At 54.6% G+C, this 20,101-nt stretch overlaps 1 protein-coding gene across 2 annotated transcripts in view; it reads right to left on the bottom strand.

Moving 5' to 3' along the window:
- The window catches only part of GTF3C1 (general transcription factor IIIC subunit 1), a 70,820-nt gene that overhangs the window by 17,269 nt on the left and 33,450 nt on the right, over window positions 1–20,101 (bottom strand). For both annotated transcript variants that reach the window (XM_036066200.2, XM_078074662.1), the window contains 16 exons: window positions 19,726–19,943; window positions 17,056–17,192; window positions 15,913–16,066; window positions 13,410–13,513; window positions 12,070–12,251; window positions 10,387–10,662; window positions 9,969–10,114; window positions 9,235–9,332; window positions 8,632–8,728; window positions 8,342–8,519; window positions 5,500–5,641; window positions 5,068–5,203; window positions 4,353–4,434; window positions 4,030–4,218; window positions 1,999–2,156; window positions 1–143 (listed from right to left, as the gene is read on the bottom strand). In XM_036066200.2, the coding sequence (XP_035922093.2) occupies window positions 1–143; window positions 1,999–2,156; window positions 4,030–4,218; window positions 4,353–4,434; window positions 5,068–5,203; window positions 5,500–5,641; window positions 8,342–8,519; window positions 8,632–8,728; window positions 9,235–9,332; window positions 9,969–10,114; window positions 10,387–10,662; window positions 12,070–12,251; window positions 13,410–13,513; window positions 15,913–16,066; window positions 17,056–17,192; window positions 19,726–19,943 (2,440 nt within the window). The remainder of the gene's footprint in view (window positions 144–1,998; window positions 2,157–4,029; window positions 4,219–4,352; window positions 4,435–5,067; window positions 5,204–5,499; window positions 5,642–8,341; window positions 8,520–8,631; window positions 8,729–9,234; window positions 9,333–9,968; window positions 10,115–10,386; window positions 10,663–12,069; window positions 12,252–13,409; window positions 13,514–15,912; window positions 16,067–17,055; window positions 17,193–19,725; window positions 19,944–20,101) is intronic.

Genomic DNA, 20,101 nt, shown 5'->3' with positions numbered 1-20,101 from the left:
TTATAGTTCAGATAGGCTTGTGGGTTTTTGACTATGTAGCGAGCTCTTCGTCCAACTGAGTGAGATGTTTTATCCAGAGACTCTTCAAAGGTAGCGTGCAAAATGTCCCGCACAACCTGCCAGGGGACGAAGGGGCCCTTCACCTGGAGCAAACACAAGCCGAGATGGAACGTCAGTATCCTCAGAGCCCACGTTCCAGGTTCTTAATGTAAAGGAGGGGGGAGGGTATGTTCTGTGGTGCCTCTTTCCGCAGCAGATACCCCAAACTATGAGATTTACGGAGCACCGACTACGTGCCTGGCACCAGTGAGGTGCTGGGCAAAGAATAAGCCCAAGTCCTCAATGTTCATTGGGAGAGAGTGTCTTCTGGCAAGTAACAGGTGCTCAGAGGGTGTCGGGTAATACTGTCTGGAGGAGCAATATGTTAGGGAGCGTTAGGAGCACACCACTGTATTTAGACGGTTCTAAAGGTTTAAGTTCATGTTATGTGTGCTCAGAAACATTCTGCACATCAGCAGAAACAGAAGCACTGAAGGAGTTTCATCAGAGACTCAGGAGAACGTCTCGGCCAAAACGTGCAGGAAGGCAGAGCCCAGACAGGGAAGGGGGCTTGCCGACAAGGTTATTTTCCGACAGCCCCCAGAATGAGGCGGCCCCAGAATCTGGTGTCAATTCAAGCAGGGGAGTGGAGGCTCTGCGGGCCCCTCCAGCTGCATGGAGGGTGGGTGGCGGGAGGCACCTCCCTCCCGTCAGCGTTGCGATGGAAAGCCATTGCAGAGGCAAAGGACAGATACTAGGGACAGCGACACGTCACCTCCAGCTTGCTTCTGGGAGAAGGGATTGGGCTGGTATTTAGGAGGGAATGGGGGGGGGGTGTTAAAGAACATCTGGGAAAAGTGGTCCAGAAAAGGGATCCAATGAGCCTGCAGGCAGAGGGCACCGAGGGCTGCACCTCTCGGCCGGCATGCCTGAGGACAGGGTACACAAACCGGGCTCGGAGGGAGCTGCTGTTCCCACGCTACCCGGTGGCGTTACGACCTAGAAGGGGCCCTGCACTAGAAGGTGGCAGAGCCCATTCTCCAGTGGCTTCGGTGAACCAGCTTGATTGGACATTTGCCTACCTCGATGCTCCCTATGCCTTGCTGCAAACTCAGAAGATCCCAATAGCACAAAGTGGCGGGAACAGACAGCGCAGGAGTCAGTGAGGCTGCTGTGGGGAACAGGGTGAGGAGCTGAACTCCAGCTTGGGCCTCGGGACCTTCTTGGAGGTGGTGACATCAGAGGAAAGAGGAAGAATCTGCTACCCGGGAAGCGAGTTCCTCCCCAGCCGCCGGGGTTCAGGGACACGGCCCGGGAGGACACGTGAGTGTGGGGGATGGTGGCACGGAAGGCGTGGAGCCAGGCCGAGGCCGCCATCACCATTCCACACTGACTCAGTACCCAGCGGCCGAGCGAGCACCGTGCAGCAGGCACCATGCTGGGGGCTGTAGCTACGAAAACAAACGAGTCTCCCTGCCTTGTGAGGTGCAGCCGTGCCAATGGGCCAAGAAGGACCAGCAGCAAAAGCAGCATGGAAAGTCTATGTCCAAGGGGCACAGCAAGAACACGGTCATTACTTCCAATTGGCAGGATCACTGAAGCCTTTCCAGAAATGATAAACAGTTAGGAGAGATAGAGAGGGGAGTTTTCCAGGCTGATGAGGGCACAAAAAGGGGAGCAGAAAGTGTCAGACCCCTGGTGAAGACGGAGAGAACAACCCTGGGCCGCCTAGCCTGCAGGTAGGCAAAGATTTGTGTGTGTTACCCCAAGGCTGGAGAGAAATGTGCAAAAATGGGAGCATTCATTTGTAGGATTCTGGGCAATGTTCTTCCTGGTGGCCAAGCAAAACAGATGAGAGGAGTGCCCCAGGGGCCACACGGGGAAATGGCTCCCCACAGGAGGGGAAGCCATGCCACAGGCTGCAGGCCGGGAAGGAGCAGGGCCCGGGGCGCTGAATACCTTGGTGTTGAGGACATTGCTGGCAATCCGGCAGAGCATGAGCAACCCGTCCTCCTGCATGGACCAGGTGACACGCAGCCGGGTCATCCTCTGCAGGGCGCTCTGGTCGGCCTCATCGTGGTAACGCAGGCTCCTGCTTTTCTCTTGGGGGGACTCTTCTGAGAATATCAGGGGGAGAAGAGAGGGAGCCTCTAACAACTGGTTTGGAGCTGTCACTCTGGAGAGGGAAGGGTCCCTACTCAGCTAGTGAGATCTGACCAAGGGTAAGGGTTATCAGAATCACGCTGTGTCGGAAGCCAGATAAACTCACCACAAAAGACTCAGGCCTCGATACATACATATATATATATATATATATAGACAGACATATTTATCTATATCTATATATATATAGATAGATTTTTTTTTCTTTCTTTTTACCCCTTTTATCATTTCTCTTTGGTCAGATTTCATGGTGACAGGCTGGGCGGCCTGAATGCAGCCTCCTATTATCTGCCAATCTCCCACTCTTCCCACTGTGGTGCTGGGTAGGGCCCCCACCATGCTCCTGCGTGGTGACCTCAGAGATGTTGTGTGAACTCTGGGGCACCGTGGGGACAAGGCACATCCTACACGGCTGCCTTGAGGACTGAGCCAGACTGGGTATAAAACACCCAGTGCGGTTGCCAACGTTATGGGAATATTGACTGCGTGCCAAGCACCGGTTTAAGCTTTTTATGTATAACAATGCATAATTAAACTACTACTTTGCAGGGCGCCTGGGTGGCCCAGTTGGCTGAGCATCTGACTCTTGGTTTTGGCTCAGGTCATGATCTCGGGGTTGTGGGATCAAGCCCCTCATTGGGCTCGAAGTTTGGCGTGGACTCTGCTTGGGATTCTCTCCCTTTCCTCTCCCTCTGCCCCTCTCCCCTCCTCGAATGTGCTCTCTCACTCGCTCGCTCTCTAAAATGAATAGAATCTTAAAAAAAAAAAAAAAATTCTCCTTTGCACCAGCCCTAAAAGGAGGCAGTTATAACCCCATTTTGTAGTTGAGGAATCTGAAACATGGTGAGATACAGCGATTTGCCCCAAGTCACACAGCCTAGTCGGGAGCCAGGATCTGAACCATAAGCTCTTACCCACTAGGTTATTTTCAACATCTCCTCCCCATGGCAGTTTCACAAGGTAAACACCATATGCTACTGCCAATTCCAAGAGACTGTTTGTTTAGGAAGTTTTTCCAAATTAAGGCAGAAGAAAAGTAGGGCGAGAACATTTGGGATTCCAAGGGACACCACCACCGTATTTTGCCTTGTGATGAATTCAGGTCTTTGTGAGCCAAACTGATCTTACGCATATCTGGATAGGCTGTGCTAAGGGGGCCTTTCCAACGGACACAAGGCGACTTGTTATGAACGCCAGCCAAAGAAACCACTGAAAACAGGTTCCCGTTTAAACATTCTGTTCTTGTCTGAAAGCGCTATAGCTATCAGATCATTGTTACAACACACAGACCACTTCGAGGATGTAAAAGTGGTCGAAGAAGCACACCGGACTCCTCACTGTCCAAGATTCCAAAACACGCCTCAGGGGTTCCTGAGATGGGAAGAGATTCTGCAGGCCTGACCGACTCCCACCTTTCCTCTAATTTACAAACGCAACAGGACTTTGGACTTTGGCCTGATTAACATGATGCAGATATTAAAAGCCAAACCAAAAGAATAATAGGATTTGGGCTGTGATGAGGATTTCTGCTAAAGACTTTTCAGTTTTCTCAGTTGAGATGAAGTTAGAAACTGAAGCAAGGGAGCTTACTGAGAAGGTGCTCTACAACACAAAGACAGGGAAAACACATCAGGAGCTCGCGGATCTGTCTGCCAGCTCGATGTGGGGAATAAATCGGCAACCACGCAGTTAGCCCCCCAGACGGTGGGCAAACAGAACCCCGAGTCTGAGGGCAAAACTCACCCCGGCCGCAGAGACATGACTGCCTCTCTCTGGGCCGGAATGTACAAAGACAAGGCTCACAGATACAAGCAATCATCATGAAACCTTTTTTCTTTCTCTTGATCTTCTTTCCAGGGTCTCTCTTCAGCCGTTTCCGCTTCTGGCTCCTTCCACCCCTCACTCTCCGGTTCCTGTCCAGCATGGGCTCTCGGTCAATCTCGAACTGCTCTTCCCGGTCAGCGCACAGCTCAGCTCCCACTCTGGCTTCCCCCCAGATATTCAACCTGCCACTGCCTAGAAATAAGCACAGGAGGTGAGCATCTCAGGATGTGCCCCGTGAGGGCCAGAAGACGAATGGAACGTGCCGTAGCCATGTGGCCTGAGCTGGCCCCACGTCTGTTTCTGGGGTGAACTCCCCGCACACGTACCTCCGGCACCGAGTGGCAATGGGCGCTTGGATAGAAACGTCTGGAGCCTCACCATGAGCCCGTTTTCAGAAGCAGTGTTCTCCTAAAAGGCAAGTGCATCACTGGAATCAAGCGGGGGCTTCCCTGAACCCCCAGGGGCCCAGAGCATCAAATGCACAGAGGTGTTCAGGTTTCTGCCGAGAGGCCGGGGGCAGGTGGGCTGCTCTAGGGGCTGGGCTGCTTCTGTGCACTTCCTCGTGTCTGACCTCTGTCTCACAGACTTTCTGTTCCTTCTTTCTTTTTTTTCAAAGATTTTATTTATTTGAAAGAGAGAGAATGAGAGAGAGAGCGCACATGAGAGGGGGCGCACAAGAGAGGGGGGAGGGTCAGAGGGAGAAGCAGACTCCCTGCTGAGCAGGGAGCCCGACCCAGGACTCGATCCCGGGACTCCAGGATCATGACCTGAGCCGAAGGCAGTCGTTTAACCAACTGAGCCACCCAGGCGCCCCTGTTCCTTCTTTAAAAAGGAATACCTGTCCACATCACAGAATCGGTTAGAACCCACTGAAAAAACATAGGCCAGGCCAGATTGATATACCTACCATACGTACGGAAATAAATACTTGAGCCTCTGGTCAACTTTGTTTTACCAGTTCAGAAACGGGGGCAAGGGGGATGGGTAGCTCGGGCAGCTCCCGGCCAGGGGTGGGGGGGGGCCTGCCCCCCAGAAGCCCACCTTCTTGGCCTTGCTGATGATGTAGCTGGTCCAGATCCAGTTGCGCTTTAGGTGCCCGTAGAAACTGGAATCGAGCCCAGCGGCTCCCAGCCCATCCCCGGGGATCGAGCCTTCATCCACAACCTCACGGCTGCCCCTGAGAGGCGGGAAGTAAACAGACAGAGAGCCCCTCTTGGGAACTGAAGAGAGAGCCTGTGCCATGGCTGAGGGTCTTTTTTCTAACTTTTACCTATTTTGGTAATACCCGACAGAAGCAAAGCACTTGTCAAAAACCCCAGATATTTATGTAAAATTCCCAATTTTTAAATTTTGGCAACCGATCTTTTTTTTTTTTGAACAATATGGCCCACGGCCACCCAGAGCCTGGGGCACTCCCGGCCCTACATGCGGGGCCGGACACGGGGGGCTGGTGTGTGTGGGGCGGGGACGCACGTGTTGTACTCCATCATGGCGCACTTGCGCTCCAGGTTGTGCTTGTCGATGGCGCTCTCCTGCTCCTTCTGCAGACTGCCCTCCTCCTCAAGGCCCTGATCCTGGGCGCTGCTCCTCCTGACACGCGGGTAGCGCACCACACCTAGGAAACGAAACACGAGCTTCCCTGAGGATGGTGTGGCTCCTGCAGCTCGGGGTGGCCAGGGCGCACGGCTGGGGCGAGAGAGAGATTCCCTCCCCGCGTCTGCTCCCGACCAGCGCAGGGGCTCTGAGACTGCGAGACCCTCTTCGTACAAATGCCTCATCATCGATGTCAGAGCGTTCAACACTGGTGGGTGAACCGAGTGAAGGATTTGTACTCTGGCTGACCTCCGCTAAGCAGGGAAGGCAAGCCGGCAACAGAAGAACCCAACGGGGGTGGGGAATCGGGAGCAGAGGGGTCCCGGGCTTCCTTCCTCGGGGGAAGCGTGTGGAGCTCCCGGGCGCTAGCCCAGAGGGAGCAGTGGCTGAGGGGTCGGGATCAGTGGGGATCTGGACAGACAGCTCAGTGCGGCGTCAGCTTCCCTGGGCCCAGTGGGCAGCGGGAGGCAGCCAGATGTTTCCCGCATGCCCAAGAGGTGCATTAACATAGCTGAGCAATCACGTGCTGTTAATCCACAATAAAGAAAACTGCGTTTCTTCCAAGAAAATATAAACTACTACACTAAATTGTTGCTTGAGTCAGGCAAAGGAAGGTTATGGTGATTTGCAGGGTACCAACGAGTCTTCTAACACACTCGATGGCAGACCTGGGTCTGGGTGGGGGCCAAGGGGCAGTGGCGAGAGCCCATGCTCCACACCTTTCAGCAGGCGTTTATGTAAGACACCGTGTTCCAGCTTGGCTTCAGCCCATAAGGTGGTGGTGCTGCTGTTCCCAGCTCAGAAATGGAGGCAAAACTCAGAGAGGGCTTCAGGGAGGCCCAAGGTCATGCATTTGAATGGCCAGTTGAACCTAGGAGGACTTAAGGCCATGCTGTGTGTTCAAAATGCAGACGTAGGTCATCCCCACGCCTGCTGAATCCAAAGCTCTGGACAGGGCCCAGGAATCCTCATTTCAGCAGGCTCCCCAGGTGCTTCTGGTATACACCCATGCTCAGCGCACCCCTGCTCTAAAGGATGCTCACGTCCTATTATATGGTGCTTTTCCCTCGGTCCTCGGGCCAGAACCTCCTCGAATGTTCGGTGAACAAAGGGACAATCGATGCCTGATTAATGGACTCTAAGCCTCCCCACTTTCCGCTCATGAACACTAAAAGGGATGGAAACTCACCAATTGTCAAGCCTCAACAACTCTGGTGCAGATAACATACTGGTTCACAAATTTTTATCTCGGTATAAAATGCAGGGAAATTAGGGCACTCTAAAAATCTGAAATGGTAAAAGCCTAGCTCACTGAATGCCAGAGAACTCCATGAAACACACAGTTTAAATGGGTCCTGTCTGGACCCATTACATTAAAGGTTCTAAATACAGGGGCTCATTACCCTGCCGGCACTAAACAATTCTACCAAATAAATGTGGGACTCCTGCTTTGCAAAAAGCAAAGTGTACTCCTGATCTTCTGGCTCTGTGACAGGAGGAAGGGACGAGGGCTCCTTCCCAGGTGTGGACTGGACGTGACATCCCTTCTTCCTCCAAGTGGCAAGAAGACACCAGATGGAATCTGGCTTAGAGGACAGAGCGCTGATCTACGGCCTCCATAAACCCTCCATCTAGTCAGTCAACATTTATGGGATGCCGACTGTGTACCGGGCACTTTAAGACACCAGGGGATGGAAGCCAAACTTCCTGGGCCTGAGGAATCCCCCGAAGGAAACCAGAAAACAGTGTAAAGGTGCTGGAAAGGCGTCCTTGAAGAGGCGATGCTTGGCACAGCTGTGGCCACTGCCAGGTGGACACAGGTCGGGGGACATTCCAGGGACAGGAAGAAGATGCAAGCCAAGGCCGTATCCCCGAACCCAGCTCAACCGACCTGCTGGCCAAATCTGCTCAGGTCTTCCGCCAAAATATCTCCCCCGCCGCACCCCCCAAAACCTCCCAACAAACAAAAACAAAAACACCCCACAAAATACCTCCCAAGCTGCCCCCCTCGTTCACGGTCACCAGCAGACAGCTCTGTCTTAGACAAGCGTCATAGCCCTGCTTCTGCTCTCGGCCCCTCAGTCCGTTCCCCACCCAGCAGGCAGGGCGAACTTCTCCCTGCTCTCCGGATACAGCCTGTACCAAGTCCTGCAAGCCCCCAGCGCTCGGACGACCCCCCACTGCTTCTCCACTGGCAGCTGCCCTCCCCCACCAGCCCCTTCTGTTTCTGCAACAACACTGGCCATGCCCGTGCCTGTGGGGCTCTCGCCCAGCTCTGGGCTTGGCCGGCTCCGCTCAGTGCCCCCCCTTCAGAAAGGCTGCTCCCGACCACCCCAGCAGCCCGCCCTCCATGCATGCCCCTGCACACTTCCTCCGCGGCACGGGGCCCACTCGGGATCTGGAGTGAAGGCAGACACGGCTATGTCCTCGCTCACGGGCAGACCCAAGAGCTGACAGATACGAGGTGTTCAGCAAATACCTCCTGAACGCGTGAGTGAATAAGGACCAAGCAGAGTGGCCTGGATGAAACGGGTGTAGGGGGTCTGGGAGCCCCCCATTCCGAGCCCACCACCCCCCTTTCTAAGGGAGCCCCAAGGACACTCTAGGTCTCTGGGGAGCAGTCTGAAAGCCAGCAGCCACTTCTAGTGTCTTCTTGCCCGAAACCCCGGTGATGGCACAGAAAGCAGGTGGAGCGGTGGGGTCCCGCCAAGACAGACGGTACCTAAAGGGGTGTTGAGACAGACGCACTGCAGATCAAACCAGTAGTTCTCCACATCCTGCATGGAGTTCAGGACGTACAGGCGCCTTTCGAAGGGCCGGCTGCTGTGGGCCAGGTTGTAATGTGGGTCACAGATGGTGGTGTCGACGATGACCGCGTTCTTCTTCAAGAAGATGAAGACCTAGAGACACGTGGACAGGGCGAAGAACGAATCTCAGAACCACGGTCAGGTCAGCTGTCTGGAAACTGCTCAGCCACCAGGACCCCGTTCATTCAGGCGTAAGAGGCGTCACCTGATCTTTATCCTGGAACTTTTCCGTGGGGCCAAACTGCAGCAGCCCCATGTGGCACAGCCTCTGAAGGTTCTCTACCACAGAAAAAATGTACCGTCTGGAAAACAGAGGGGAGTGGGGGTTCCAATCACACAACCAGCTGTGGTCAGAGGGTTTGCGTCTGGGCTGAGGGGCATGACTCGCTCGTGGCTCCCCCTTCTACCTCGTGGGTCCTGGAGGGCTGGCCTCGGGCCGGCCCTGGGTGGAGATCCAGATTCTGCCCCCTCCCAACACCGAGCCAGGGCAATGGAGCAGCGATCCTACATGGGGGACTGATTGAGAAAGTACAAGCAGCAAAAGGGGAAACCCATCCCGATACTTGCAGCAGACTTTAGGTTCTTTTAACCTTGGAATTCGGTAATAAAATCTACCCGCCTGCACCTCTCATTTGCCCATGTTTTATCCACAAGGCTCATAGGGCCGCTGAATTAACGAAAACCTCAGGTCTTCGCAACCTGGAAGGCAGAACCCTTTCCTCTTCCTGGTGAACGATCATTCAGAGCCCTAACTTCAGGGAGCCTCCCAGGACCCTCGGCCAGTCTGTGTCCATTCCAGGGACCTCACCTCTTGTACAGAAGCTGCTGCCGGACGGACCTGGGCAGAAAGCGGATCAGCGTGTGCTTCTTCAGAGGGTCGTTCAGAAACTCCTCAAGGTCATCTACCTAAGAGATCATTTTTAGGATCAGCTCACCCTCAAGGCCAGGGTCAATTGCAAGAATCATGAAACACAAGTACCACTCCTTTCTGGACAGTGGTCTCTCTGAACCCATTTTCTGTATTTACCAAATTTCTAAAAATATACTTTATTGTTATAATTATTTGTGTCTTTCAATCTATCTGACTGATCTAACATAAGAACAAGTCTTTGAAGTATTTCCCTTGACCCACCAGGCAACCATCCACCTATCCAATCATTTATCCATCTCTATCCATCCATCCAGTCTATCCTCCCTCCCTCCCTATCTATCCATCCATCCATTCTTCCTTCCATCCACCCATCCAATCTATCCATCCATCCATCCCACCATCTCTCCCCGTCATCTTTTTACTTCCTTCCTTCCCTCCTTCCATCCTTCCACCACCCATACATCCATCCACCCACCCATCTACCCATTCATCCAATCTATCTATCCTTCCATCTTTCCCTCCCTCCCTCCCACCTTCCTTCCTTCCATCCACCCACCCACCCTTCCATCCATCCATCCAGACAACTCCAAGTCTGAAGTATTTTCCCTTGACTGGGTGAATGTAGGTTCTCTGGCCTAGAGCTGAGGGACAGCCCCGGGAGTCATCAGTACCTTGTAACTGACTTGCACAATCTGAACAAAGATGGAGAGGGGCAGGCAGAGGAGAATGTCACTGACGAGAGCCCAGCCGAAGCCAAAGTCCTTGTGGACTGGGATGGGAGGGACGTAGCGTTTCCATGAGGCTTCATCCACATATACTAGGAGAGAATCAAAGTCAGCGCTACAGGCAGGGTCCCAGTCACGAGGGCGCTGTGACATCATCCCAGCAGGTCCTGACTCCCTCTCACCACAACTCGGGCAAAACCCTACTTGTCAGGCAGGAGGCCCACGGGTTCAGGAAGTCTGGATTATGACTTTATTTTGATCAGGGCACCATGGGGATGCAGCCGGTTCAGAGGATAAGGAGGAAGAAGCACTAGGACTCCCCCCTGGACGCTGCTGTGGCGTGCTTGCCTCGGGAACACCTCACCTTCCTCCGTGGGGAGCTCCACTTCAGTCTCCAGGGGGGTTCCATCTTGGTGGTCCTTGGGTGGGGCAGAGGAGGCCTCTACGTCACTTCTGGAGGAGGATGCGACTCTCATCCTGCCCAGGTTCTGCTTTCCCATTCTTCTTGTACTGCCGAGGCCTGGCTTGTCCCCCATGTGGCCGGTAGGGTGCCCATAGATTAGGTACCACAGAAACATGTGTATTGCCCGCAGGCGAGGCATTTTGGGCAGAAACCCTAGAGAGCGGCCAAGTCCTGGAACTGAGGTGAGAGAGCAGGGAGGACAGCGCTTGAGAACTCCCAGATTCACTTCAGATCAATTCGCCTAAGAACCACTGAGTCCCACGTGCCAGGGAGACAGCAAATGTTCTCTCACAGAACTTACTTTCCAGGGCAAAGGGCACAAATAACGAGACACCTAGAATCATGTATCAGAAAACAAAGCGAGGAAGGGGGAAGAAGGCTGTAACTCCACCTAGAGGACGAGTGAGGTCTTCAAGGTGGGGGGGGCACGCAGGTTACCTGGGGACATGCACCCTGGGACAAACGCGAAGTGCCGGAGATGCACGGGCGCCCGGTACATTCAGTGGAGGGCCAGGCCGCAGTGATGGGGTGCAGCAAGGGAGGAGGAGGGTGTCCCTGGAGAGAGCCTGCCAGACCTCCACACGGGGCCCCCTGGCTTGATGGGGCTGTGCAAAATATCCCCAAATCTAGGTTCTTTGAAATCATCTGGTTTTTTTGACGACACAAATAAAGCGTTCCTTGGCCTTCCCCAGGGAGAGAAGACAGGTGAGGGAGCAGGGAACCGCGGGAGCAGGGCAGCGGGGGCGGGCGGCCAGGAGGCCCTCCTCCACCGCCACGCCCACCGGAGGAACACGCTCACCGTCTTCTGTCTGCGCAAGCGCGGGCACTGCTCACCTGCACCTGCTCCTGCCGGGGGCCCTCCCTCAGCCTGCACTTCCTAAGCCCGAAAGAGCGAAGGCAGGCCACACGGCTGTGACCACGTGCGCAGAGAGGGAGGTCACACAAACGGCCTCTTCCGCCTGGGATCGTAGGTCTGCTGGGCTGGGTGCCACACCAGGACAAGGTCTGCACCCTGCCAGGTCACCTCTGCCCTCCCCCGCCAACGAGTAGGCTTATGGCCAAGAGAGGCGTGAAGCCCCACCCCGGCCATCGGCACGTGCCCTGCACGCATTCACGTCGGAGCAGCTTGGTGGGGGCACAGGAAGGAGGCAACCCCGTCAGAGAATGGACTCAGGGAAGATTATACAAATGTCCAAACTCTTCAGTGACTATAACTACCAGAAGGGTTATGAGGTCAGGAACAACAGAGGTTTTCAGTGGCTTAGAGGATGTTCCAGCCCAAGGATACTGAGCAGAAGGAATTCATCTTTGTGACTCAATTCCTCACGTTACGATCTAGCACAGTTTCATCTGAGTCTCCTGATAGCCTTGTGACGTGTGCAGGGCAAGATTCATGCCCACCGTGCAGATGGGGAAATTGAGGCCACTGGAGGCCATGGGACCACATGACCCAGCTAGCGATTCAGACCTGCTTCTTCGGACTACAGCCCAGTGCTAGAACGCAGAACAGCAAGTGACTCAAACATCATCATGCAGACAACCAATGACACAGCACCAGATGTTGACGTGGAGCTGCTTTTTTACCTATAACAGGGTTATAATTTTTCAGCTGGGTGATGCCCATTTTCTCATCAGTTTTCTTCACCCGTCCGCTTTCTGGTTTAGAGGAAGCATTCAGCTGAGAGTCTCCTGATCCACTCGGACCCTCTTTTCCTTGACTTTCTTCTTCAACTTCTTGAGGCACTGGAGGCTGGGGCACTTTAACCCTGCAGTTCAAATACAAGATCGATAGCATGTTGGGAGAACGAGCACTGGGAGGAAGGACGGGGTCTGCCCTCGGGAATCAGATGAAGCCACTTGGCCCTGAAGTTTCAACCTCACCTGCCTGTCAGAGTCAAGCAGATGATGTGAATGAATAAAATGTGTCAGGTCACTAGACATCTGGAGGTGACAGGGCCTGTGGTGACCTGCAGAGGGCACCCCCACCTACAGGGCAGCTGCTACCTTGTAAGAAAAGCAAGCCCAATGTGCTGGGTCCTCTGACACTTTCAGAAATGCCAGTGATCTGGGACACCTGGGCGTGGCTCAATCAGTGAAGTGTCCAACTCGTGACTTCGGCTCAGGTCATGATCTCAGGGTGGTGAGATCGAGTTCTGTGCTCAGCGGGCAGTCTGCTGGAGATCTTGTTCTCCTTCTCCCTCTGCCCCCCACCCCTGCTCGCTCGCTCTCTCTAAATTAATTAATTTAAAAAACAGTGCCAGAGATCAGGAATTGATGTGAAATCCATCACCAACTGGTTCCAGCCAAGGTCTGCACTCCACGTGGAGCCCTGTGCCCGCCCACTGGCCACCTCCAGTTTAAACCCAGCTAAGAATTTTCTCCCACCCCTGAGTTTTCTCAGTCCGTGAGACGGTTTACGAACAAATTTAGACAAGGCCTCAGAAAGGCAACTAGATTTCATTTTGAGCCATTAGGAGACTAAGTGAGCTTCACACTTCACAGGGCCCATGATTTGGAGTGCTCTGTCGACACCATTAGGCAGAGTAGAATGAAGAACAACAGGACTTTTGTTTTTTCCTTAAAAATCCAGAAATTGGGGGCGCCTGGGTGGCTCAGTTGGTTAAGCGTCTGCCTTTGGCTCAGGTCATGATCTCAGGGTCCTGGGATTGAGCCCCACATCGGGCTCTCTGCTCAGTGGGGAGTCTGCTTCTCCCTCTCCCTCTGCTGCTCCCCTAGCTTGTGCTCTCTCTCTCAAATAAATAAAATCTTAAAAAAAAAAAAAAAAATCCAGAAATTGCTCCTAAACCAGTGAATGCACTGATCTCGCCTGAGTATAAATAAAGGGTGTTTGTGGAAACTGCTACAGGCAGGGACACAAAGACCCAGGCAGCTTCCATGGATTCCTGTGGGGTGCCGCCACTTGCCTGTTTGCTGTGCTGGAATTGGAGATCCGGAAACGGACCTGCTCGATGGCACTTCTCACCAGCGGGTCATTCTGGTCCATGGATGGGTGCACGACCAGATCCACCTGCAGAGTGAGAGGTCGGAGTGTCTGGGGAGGAGCTGAGGGAGATCTAGCTCTACACCTCGGTTCCTCGGCGGGTGCCACCCTGTTGACACCTGTTTTCATTAACATTTCCAAGAGACATCTGAGACCGAAGCAAAAGGCGTCGCTGAACAGTTTGCCATTACAATTTCTGGCACCAAGATCCCTCGAGTGAGCGAGCGAGAAAGCTCTGCCCTTGGAAATGTGCTGCTCAGGTCAGGTGAGGAACGTCTGCCCTGGAAAGAGAGCGGCCTGCCCTGCGGCCCGCTCCTGACACCCCACCGCAGCTATCTGAGAACTTCCCACAGTGGCTCCTGAGTCCTGAGGGCTTCCATCTGGAAAAGGTAAGCAGCTTTCATTAATCTGCCCTCACTGAGAGCGCCGTCGTGGGACTCCTGCCAGGTGTGCGTCTAAACCAAATGACAGAGGATTTAGAGCTGCTTTTGTCCTTTCACCTCGTCCAAGGCACTGAAGCTAAACAGTTAGGGCGGTGACCATTTCATGTGCGTCATCTGGGGTGACAAAGGGCAACAGCTTGGTGGAGGTGAGCAGAAGGGTGCGAGGGTGGTGGCCGGGCGAGAGATGGCAGGCATCACGGTCACGGCCCCCCGAGAGCCAGGTTCGCTTCCGTCTCTGCCACTGGCAGGACAGAGCAAGGTAAGGTTTCCTAAACGGGTGACTCTGGCCGGAAGGCCTCATGGGGAGAGGTGGGTCACACGGAATGGGCAGTACCGCCTGGACGGGGACCAGCTTCTCATCTGTGAAATGGGGACCCTTCTTCAACGCCCTGCCAACTTTTGGGGGCTTCTGTGAGGCTCCAATGAGATGCAGGGAGGCAACACCTTGGAGCATTTACAAGCATGGTGCAAATACAACACATTCCCGTTCCCCCACTGCACAGTGGTCAGTCCAGTCCCCGAAGGCCCAGCGGGCAGGGCAGGACATAGGAGCAAAGGCCGAAGTGGGTGCTGCCACCCGGCAGCTCCAATCAATGTACCTCCAGGGGGTCAGCGGGCAGCCCACCGGCAGCACGGGCCCTGCACACCGGACAAAGTGCCGGGGAGCTACTTCAGCGGACTCTTGAGGCCAATGCACAGCACTGCAGCCCTCCCCAGCCGGGCACACCCAGGCTACTAGGACAGTGACGTCAGCGGTGCCTGTGGCAGCAGGCCCGGCACTGGTGCCTTCACGTCTGAGGTCGTGGGATCCTCGGGGCTTACTTGTGGCGCTCTGGCCCCACCCTCTCCTTCCATTCCGCCTGGTGGACACCAGGGCAAACTGGAGCTGGACACACAGCAGATCCCTGGGCCACTCCTAGACTGGCGAGATTTCCTTGCCCTCATCCCCGTCCTGAGAAGGCTACCTACCCGCCCCTCCCAAAAAATAACTGCTCTGTGAAGAGGAACAGAAATCTAAGGGGCTGCTGCTGAGGGGTGGGGGCTTTTGTCCTTCAATGAGAGAGGTCAGCACAAGGACCCCCTGCCTGCTCCAGGGGAGGAGTGGCAGGTTGGTGCAGGGGACAGGAGAAGGGCAAGGTCAAGGGAACTTAACAGCAGACAGAAAACTGATGAGAGCTGCCAACCCGGAAGGGCAGAAACGGTATAAGTCATTTCTCACGCTGCTCTGTGTTTCTCAAACTTCAACTGTCTCCAAAAAATAAAGTAAAAAAATGAAATGACCTTGCCAGCTTATTAAGGAAACACCACATCAAAGCACAGCTTTCTTAAGGCAGATATTTGCAACGCAGCCAGAAAGAAAGGGTGAGGCCATTACCAGTGCCTGTCCCCGCAGCACCTTCCCTCTGGTCCCCGAGCCCAGCGGGGCTCTCTCTAATTCCTCCGACCCTGAAAAACGCAGGTCTTAGCATACGTGCAGACTGCCGAGCTCCAGGTGCTACGGGAATGGCCCCCAACTCTAAATTTCACAGGAACAGACAAACTGAAGCCAGAAGACCTACAGGTGTGCAGTGCGTCCTGAGTCGCCACCGTCACCTCCTCAGGGACGTTTCCTCGAGTCTCCGCGGAAATTGCTCTTGGTGCCCTGGTCTACACCCTCCACCTGCTAAATGTGGCTGAATCTCTACCAGCACCGCTCTGGACTTCAGTGTGTCCTACTTGGCTTCCTGTCACTCAGGGCGGGCCTGGGCGCTGGACACCTGCTCTCGGGCCTGTGCGTGCTGCTCTGAGGCCCAAGCGAGTTATTCCTCTTTTGGGTTTCCTGCCCCCATGGCCCCTGCTCCCCAGATGAGGAGGCACAACGGGAGACTGAGTTACTGGCAACAAAAGGAACAAGGGAAAACGGATGAGGACAAGAGGAGCCCGACAGGAAAACAGCCAACAGCGTGAGGCTGGCGTGGTGGGCGGCCGGAGAGCCTAGCGTACCTTCTTCTTGATGCCATCCTGAATAACCGTGGTCCGATACAGCCTCAGGAGGCCCTCCTCAGACAGGTTGCGCACCAAGCGGACAATGGACTTCTTGCAGCACTTGGTAGACACACCTTCTTGCTTCTCCTGATCCATGATCATTTTCTGAATCCTGGGGTGTCACCAAATACGAAGTTAATATTCCCAATAATCTCATCATGAGGTAGCTAAAGACAAGCCGCCACTCACAGCAGCTTCACATGCTGTGCCCTTCCCTGGGACCCAACGGGAGGGCGTGATTCATTACAATGATGGGGACCCTGGGGGCCGTGATGGGGATCTGTCTGCACCCTGTCTCCGTGCTAATTTAACTCCCAGACACAGGACGGTCCAGTGTTCTGCTGTCAATACTCAGGTCCGCAGCTCTTTGATTCCTCTCCTCGTGCGTCTCACTGTCTAGATCTTACCGAGTCACTGCAGTGACGTTTCCAGATCACTGATCCTTGAATGGCAGGGCCAGCAGGATATTAGCAATGCCCGGCCAAACCCCTCACAGTACAGACGAGGGGACGAAGGCAGCACTGTCTCCCCAGCCCCCAGTTAGAGAACTAGGACGAGGCTCCTTGACCAAGGACAAGGCTCCTTCTACTCGAGCGGCTCTGACGCTGGGTGCCTCCGACGCCCGAAGATGCGGCCCAGGAGGCGGTGGTGATGGTGGGTCACAAGGACCCCACCGGAGTGCGGAGCATCTACGTGCACAGAGCCGCCCCAGACACAGAAGCTCTACCTGCATCTCTGTTTTTGCTTTCGTATCAGACTGCGTTTGAACCAGAGGCTCCATGCAGAACTAAGAACAGTTTGTAAGCTGATGCGATTATTTGCCTAAGTTTCTTCTCCAAGGAAAGAGAGGGGCCCTGCCCTTTCCCCACCTTCCACTTCTCGCTCACTCACTCTCTCCCCGTCTAGGGGCTCGATGTTCCTCAACGTCTACACTTCCCGAATCACTAGACCAAGTGCTAAATCCTTTCTACCACACAGGGATGCCGTGAGAATCTATGCAGCAGAGGAAGACTCAGAAGCCTCTTGGTCATATCTGTGGCTTGTGATAACGAGCTGGCCTGAGATTTACTGTTAGTGCAAGACAGACAGACGGCTCCTTACGTGAACAAGCTCTCGATTAAGCGCAGGTTGGTGACGGCTTCTATGATCAGGTTCCTGCGTTTGAGGAGCCGGTAAGTTTCGTGGGGTTTGTCTTGGCCTGGGCCATGCTTCCCCGTCTTCTGGGAACTGCCACTCTCCTAGAGCAGGGACCAAGAGAATAAGAACACAACGGGCTCAGTGAGGTCAGGGGGCCAGACACCATCGCCGCAGGTGCGCTTTGCCTCTTTAGGGAATTTCTATGCCCACGTTTCAAGAAGGAAAGTCCAGAGGGCTGTGACTCTCTGCGAGTATCAGACAGAAGCAGAGGCAGGCGTCTGGGTTCACATAGTTGTCCCTCAGTATGTTAGGATGTGTGCCAAATGAGACAAAGGGAGAAGAAGAGGGCTGTGCGCGCGCTCTCCCGTTCCTTCCAAAATGCCCACGGTTCTCTTCATGGCTCCTGTCTTCTAAGAGCTTCTGTGAACTCGTTCCATTTGCCCTTGGATCAGATCTATTAAAACCCCCGTGTGTCCCCTGAAGGGAAGGGAAATCCCGACTCCAACATATTCCTTGCAAATCACTTGGCACAAACGAGCACCCCACGGTGGCCCAGGGCCTCCTGCGCTGGATGCCCCCCTCACTCAACGCGGCACTTTCAGGAGAACGAGAACGAGCTCGAGGAGGCTGCTAGCTGCTAGTGTCAGAACAGCGAGCCCCAGATCACTTCCCGGCTGAGGGCCAGGGCTTCAGGAGAGGCACGGTTCCTTCCTGAAGGGGAACCAGCTCAAAAGGGCTCAAGATTCAAGAAGGGGCCCAGGAGAAAGACCTCTGTGCTCTCCCGCACTAGAGCATTTTGGAGGGGAGCCGCAGGAGTACATGGGCCACCTGCCGGGGGGGGGCGGCTGAAGAGCAAGGTAAAGAGGTGCTCTACCAACGGCCCTCCAGATATGGCCTTCACACCTTCTTCTCAGCACAAGGCAGAAAGAAGGACAGCATGCTGCTCTTACTTTGGGAACAGATTTCTAAGAGGAAGAAGAAGAGAAAGAGCTGAGCCAGGCAAAGGCATTCTAGGACCTGGAGGGAGCGTGCGTGCTACTGGAGACACGTGAGCCTGATCAGAAAGTGCCAAGGGGGTAGGGAGGTGAGCAAGGTAGGCAGACCCTTGTGAATTGTGCAAGACTGTTGAATCTCAGATCTGTACCTCTGAAACAAATAATGCAATATATGTTAAGAAAGAAAAGAAGAAGAAGAAGAATGTAGCAGGAGGGGAAGAATGAAGGGGGGGAAATCGGAGGGGGAGAAAAACCATGAGTGACGATGGACTCTGAAAAACAAACTGAGGGTTCTAGAGGGGAGGGGGTGGGAGGATGGGTTAGCCTGGTGATGGGTATTGAGGAGGGCACGTTCTGCATGGAGCACTGGGTGTTATGCACAAACAATGAATCATGGAACGCTATATCTAAAACTAATGATGTAATGTATGGGGATTAACATAACAATAAAAAAATTAAAAAAAAAAAAAAAGGTAGGCAGACCCTCCGGAACCTGCTGGGATCCACCTGCTGGCAGGCCTAGCTTCTTCAGTGAGACACAGTCCCAGCCGGGACGTGAGAAGTTATGGCATCCAAAGGCGAGGAAGGGGTTGAGAGTTTCTAGAAAAATCCAGAGAAAGCTTTCGCACCCCACGCTCCATTGCTTCTGCCGTAAGGCTGGTACCAAGAGCACAGGCCTCCACACCAGTGAGGGAGAAGCAAGGGGGAGCTCCACACACATGGGTTCTTGTCCCCACTCTGCATCTGCTGAGCAGGTAAGTCGCCTACTCCCCAGGGACCTCCCCGTTTTGCCCCGGCCCAGAGCCGACATCGCTCTGACAGGGGTGCCGTGAGGCCTCCACGAAAGAGCAGGACCAGCATGTAAAGCCGCCCCGATCCCAGCTGTGCCCTGCGCAAGCTGCCTCGTCCTGACACTGTGCTTCTGAAGCGCAGGGGACGTGCTCAAGTGACAAAGGACAGCATAAGGTGAACTGAATCCCATCACGAGAGTGGCGCTCCCGTGTCAATGGCCTTTTTAATCCTTCTAATTACGCTGATGGAAAGCATTTGATTCTATCGCGTCTTTAACGCGGTGACACCCAATAATACCTAGCCAGAACGTACTGAACAGTTTGGGTTTTCTTTGATCTATTTTATAATTACCTTCCTGTCATGGCAAATGATACCGGCCGTTCATCTAAGGCAGGGCTTCTCGGCGCGGGCACTGCTGACATCTGGGGCCGGCTAACTCTCCCCTGTGGGCTGTTCCTGCACATTCTAGACTAAGCAGCACCCCCTGGCCTCCACCTCCCAGACGCCGGTGGCCCCCGCTCCCCCAGCCGTGACCAGCAGACATGCCCCGTCCAGACATGTCAGATGTCCCCGGGGAGGCTAAGTCGGCCGAGAGTGGGAAGAACCGCTCATCTAAACAAATGTTCCTTCCAAAATAAACTTCAACAGAAAGAGTGAGTGATTGGAAATGACAAGGCCGTGTAAACAACAGTGCCGCTTTCTGGCTGGGAGCACTCAGCACGCAGCGCTCGCACCCTCACTGGCTTTGCCGCGGTTGCTGTGACTCGGGCGCACAGAACTGAGAAGGCCGAGCTCTGCCTGTCAGCGGCCCGTCAGAGAAAGGGCGCACCCCACCGTGAGCACTCACCTTTGGGTTCTCGAGCCTGACCTCTTCGATCACAGTTATGTCACCGCTGCTGTTCTTCGTGCAGCGGGAGCCGAAGGACACGCCGGGGTCTGCGGAGCTGCCGGGGTCCTGCGGGCCGTCCCTGCTCGTGGAGCTCTGGCAGCGTTTCTCCTCAGCCGCCCCCAGGGAGGAAGGCAGCTGCTTCTTCTGTGGGTGGAGGTTTCCGACTTTCCAGCCCCCTGCAGCGGAGGGGCGGGGGGGAGCATGAGCAAACTGCAGCCCCCTCAAGGGCCACCAAGAAGGGCACTTGCCCTCGGCAGCGGGACCAGCCCCATGCGGGCCCAGGATTCCATGCGGCTGGTTGGAGGACTCGGGGGCAGGACCAAGTGAGCAGTGT

This window comes from Halichoerus grypus, chromosome 6, assembly GCF_964656455.1.
Source record: "Halichoerus grypus chromosome 6, mHalGry1.hap1.1, whole genome shotgun sequence".
Taxonomy (NCBI): Eukaryota; Metazoa; Chordata; class Mammalia; order Carnivora; family Phocidae; genus Halichoerus; species Halichoerus grypus.
The sequence above is the reverse complement of the archived record's forward strand: the minus strand, read 5'-3'. Positions and strand labels throughout refer to the sequence as shown.